The sequence below is a fragment of the Rutidosis leptorrhynchoides genome, chromosome 3 (assembly GCF_046630445.1).
Source record: "Rutidosis leptorrhynchoides isolate AG116_Rl617_1_P2 chromosome 3, CSIRO_AGI_Rlap_v1, whole genome shotgun sequence".
NCBI lineage: Eukaryota > Viridiplantae > Streptophyta > Magnoliopsida > Asterales > Asteraceae > Rutidosis > Rutidosis leptorrhynchoides.
Window position 1 is genome coordinate 89,523,193 of NC_092335.1, and position 4,727 is coordinate 89,527,919.

Below are 4,727 nucleotides of genomic sequence, written 5' to 3' on the forward strand. Positions count from 1 at the left end.
TGAATCGAATGATGTTATGAACATCATTACTACCTTAAGTTCCTTGGATGAACCTACTGGAAAAGAGAAAAATGGATCTAGCTTCAATGGATCCTTGGATGGCTCAAAGTTCTTGAAGCAAAATCATGACACGAAAACAAGTTCAAGTAAGATCATCACTTGAAATAAGATTGTTATAGTTATAGAAATTGAACCAAAGTTTGAATATGATTATTACCTTGTATTAGAATGATAACCTACTGTAAGAAACAAAGATTTCTTGAGGTTGGATGATCACCTTACAAGATTGGAAGTGAGCTAGCAAACTTGAAAGTATTCTTGATTTTATGAAACTAGAACTTTTGGAATTTATGAAGAACACTTAGAACTTGAAGATAGAACTTGAGAGAGTTCAATTAGATGAAGAAAATTGAAGAATGAAAGTGTTTGTAGGTGTTTTTGGTCGTTGGTGTATGGATTAGATATAAAGGATATGTAATTTTGTTTTCATGTAAATAAGTCATGAATGATTACTCATATTTTTGTAATCTTATGAGATATTTCATGCTAGTTGCCAAATGATGGTTCCCACATGTGTTAGGTGACTCACATGGGCTGCTAAGAGCTGATCATTGGAGTGTATATACCAATAGTACATACATCTAAAAGCTGTGTATTGTACGAGTACGAATACGGGTGCATACGAGTAGAATTGTTGATGAAACTGAACGAGAATGTAATTGTAAGCATTTTTGTTAAGTAGAAGTATTTTGATAAGTGTATTGAAGTCTTTCAAAAGTGTATAAATACATATTAAAACACTACATGTATATACATTTTAACTGAGTCGTTAAGTCATCGTTAGTCGTTACATGTAAGTGTTGTTTTGAAACCTTTAGGTTAACGATCTTGTTAAATGTTGTTAACCCAATGTTTATAATAACAAAAGAGATTTTAAATTATTATATTATCATGATATTATGATGTACGAATATCTCTTAATATGATATATATACATTAAATGTCGTTACAACGATAAACGTTACATATATGTCTCGTTTCAAAGTCATTAAGTTAGTAGTCTTGTTTTTACATATGTAGTTCATTGTTAATATAATTAATGATATGTTTACTTATCATAATATCATGTTAACTATATATATAACCATATATATGTCATCATATAGTTTTTTACAAGTTTTAACGTTCGTGAATCACCGGTCAACTTGGGTGGTCAATTGTCTATATGAAACCTATTTCAATTAATCAAGTCTTAACAAGTTTGATTGCTTAACATGTTGGAAACATTTAATCATGTAAACATCAATCTAAATTAATATATATAAACATGGAAAAGTTCGGGTCACTACATGCACCAGAATCAATAATCCAACCTTTTGAACCATTTTTATATTGAAAAATATTTGAACAGAAAAATTTAACAAACTGTGAATTAAAAATCACATTATTGTTTTATATACTACCTGACATGTTTGACTCCACTTGATTGTAAACAGGTTTCTCATTAACAAGATTAAGAAGCTTCATAATCTGATCACTAGTCAATTGAACATTAGTAGCACAAGAATCATGTTTTTCAGTAACACAATTACTACTGTTAAACCTAGGAGCACCTTGATTGAAAGGTTTTTTAATATAACCAGGTGGATATCCAATTAGTTCATAACAACTCTCAATAGAATGACCAAGCATGTTACAGTTTGTGCATTTCAAAGGTGGATTTTTGTATTTTTTTTCTTGTTATTAGTAGAATTATTGCCATTAACAAAATTAGTAGTGTTAGAATTAAAAGCAGATGAGTGCATCTTATTGACATTAGAACTAGATGCAGAATGCAATCTATGAGACTCATCCCTAGAAATAATTGAAAAAACAGTTTTAACAGATGGAACAGGATCATAAGTAAGTATTTGACTTCTAATAGGCACATAAACATCATCAAGACCTATTAAAAACTGCATAAGTTTCAGAAATTGACAATGTTCTTGGAAAGATTTATTAGCAGACACAATGTCATCAATTTTAACCATATCATCAAATTGTCTCCACATAGCATTCAACTTATGATAATAGTCAGATAATGATTGACCAGATTGACTACATGAATTAATTTTTTGATATAGATTAAAGGTAACAGATACATCTATCTTGTCATAGGATTCTTTTAACTCATTCCAAACAGATTCAGCTGTTTTTGAAAAAATTTGACCATTGTAAACATCTTCAGACAGTGACATAAGAATCCATGTAAGAACAACAGAGTTACATCTATCCCATTGACCTAATAACACTTCATCATCCTCATATTTGAAATGTCCCGTTCATATTGATTATAAACGTTCCATATTAATTGATTTCGTTGCGAGGTTTTGACCTCTATATGAGACGTTTTTCAAAGACTGCATGAAAGGACCCGTTCATATACATTATAAATGATTCACAATAGTTGATTACATTGCGAGGTATTTGACCTCAATATGATACATTTTACAAACATTGCATTCGTTTTTAAAAGACAAACTTTCTTTACATCGAAAATTGACAGGCATGCATACCATTTCATAATATCCACTATCCAACTATAAATTGATTTAATAATAATCTTTGATGAACTCAATGACTCGAATGCAACGAACTTCGAAATATGCTATGAAAGACTCCAAGTAATATCTTTAAAATGAGCAAATGCACAGCGGAAGATTTCTTTAACACCTGAGAATAAACATGCTTTAAAGTGTCAACCAAAAGGTTGGTGAGTTCATTAGTTTATCATAATCATTTATTTCCATCATTTTAATAGACCACAAGAATTTCATTTCCAGTTCTCATAAATATACGTCCCATACATAGAGACAAAAATAATCATTCATATGGTGAACACCTGGTAACCGACATTAACTAGATACATATAAGAATATCCCCTATCATTCCGGGATCCTCCTTAGGACATGATATAAATTTCGAAGTACTAAAGCATCCGGTACTTTGGATGGATTTTGTTAGGCCCAATAGATCTATCTTTAGGATTCGCGTCAATTAGGGTGTCTGTTCCCTAATTCTTAGATTACCAGACTTTAATAAAAAGGGGCATATTCGATTTCGATAATTCAACCATAGAATGTAGTTTCAATTACTTGTGTCTATTTCATCAAACATTTATAAAAGCGCATGTATTCTCAGTCCCAAAAATATAAAGGGTAAAAAGGCAAATGAAACTCACCATACTGTATTTCGTAGTAAAAATACATATAACGTCATTGAACAAGTGCAAGGTTGGCCTCGGATTCATGAACCTAAATTAATTATATATATTTATGTGTTGGTCAATATTTGTCTAACAAATTAGGTCAAGTCATAGTGTACCACAATCCTAATGCTCGAAACTAATATGCAAAAGTCAACAAAAGTAAATTTGACTCAAAATAATTTCCAAAAATCTATACATGATTAATATATAGTTTAAATATCGTCGTTTTATATTTTTAAATATTTTTAAAAGATTTATTAGAGTAAATAATATAATTTATTTATTAATAAATAAAATTTTATATTAAATTTATATAATAAAATATACTTTTATATATATTAAGTAATAAAATTTATAGGGTTCATTTAATATCATAAAGATAATATGATAGGTATTATTAAAGTAAGTTATTACACGTAGTAAAATATGTTTGTATCACATATTTATTTGATAAAATAATATCTATAATGATAGTAAGTAAAAGTTGTATTATTTTGTAATAATAATAATTATTATAAAAATATCAATATTTATAATTACTAAGATGACATTATGATAAAACGATAATTCTAATTATGATAACTTTAATATTTACGATAATTTTTAATATTATCTTTAAAATAATAATTCTATTTAAAATAATAATAATAATGATATTTTATAGTAACAATGACATTTCTATTAAAATGATAATTTTTTTTAAAATGATAGTTTTAATACTAACGATACTTTTAATAATAATAGTAATGATAAAAATAATAAGAACGATAATTTTATCTAAATCAATATCTTATAATATTTTAATTTCATCATGATACTCTTACTCATTGTTTCCTAATCGTTTCGTTTAATAGCTTTTAATCGTCTTTTATATCGTGTTCATAATAATGATAATAATAGTAATCAAAATAATTAGGTGTTACAAATATTGGTTTTAATTACACTAATATTAATAATGATAGTTACTATAACATTATTAACGATAATACTAATAATTATCTTAATGATAATATAGTAATAATAATAATAACAATAACAATAACCATTTTTAAATAATGATATATATATTAATAATGATAATAATAATAATACTAATAATAATAATAATAATAATAATAATAATAATAATAATAATAATAATAATAATAATTGGATGATAATAATAATACTAATTATAACTTTAACGATAATAACGATAGTAATAATATAATAAAAATAATAATTTTTAATGATAAATCCCTTTTATTGATAAAGATAATAATAATGATAATAATAAGATAAAACTAGAACGACGATAAAAACGACGATAATAATAATCATTTTTAATAAAAATATCAAAAATTCAATTGATTATAACTTCTAATTCTTTCATCGAAACCATTCGATATCTAAAGGAAAAGTTCTTAATTTTTCGCTAGCTTTCCAAGGACATGCATATCTTATACCTTATCTCAACCGCAAGTGTAACTAATTCAAGATT

The 4,727-nt window shown here is 26.4% G+C and overlaps 1 protein-coding gene across 1 annotated transcript; it reads right to left on the reverse strand.

The window, feature by feature from the left end:
- Positions 1 to 1,709: 1,709 nt before the first annotated feature.
- On the reverse strand, positions 1,710 to 2,237 carry LOC139900186 (uncharacterized). Its single transcript, XM_071882980.1, has one exon. It carries the CDS (start codon positions 2,235 to 2,237, stop codon positions 1,710 to 1,712), a length of 528 nt encoding a protein of 175 aa, XP_071739081.1.
- Between the last annotated feature and the right edge of the window lie 2,490 nt (positions 2,238 to 4,727).

What these genes read in the sequence shown, in the direction of transcription:
- LOC139900186 (XM_071882980.1), bottom strand. Translation starts at nt 2,237, where the DNA reads ATGTCACTGTCTGAAGATGTTTACAATGGTCAAATTTTTTCAAAAACA.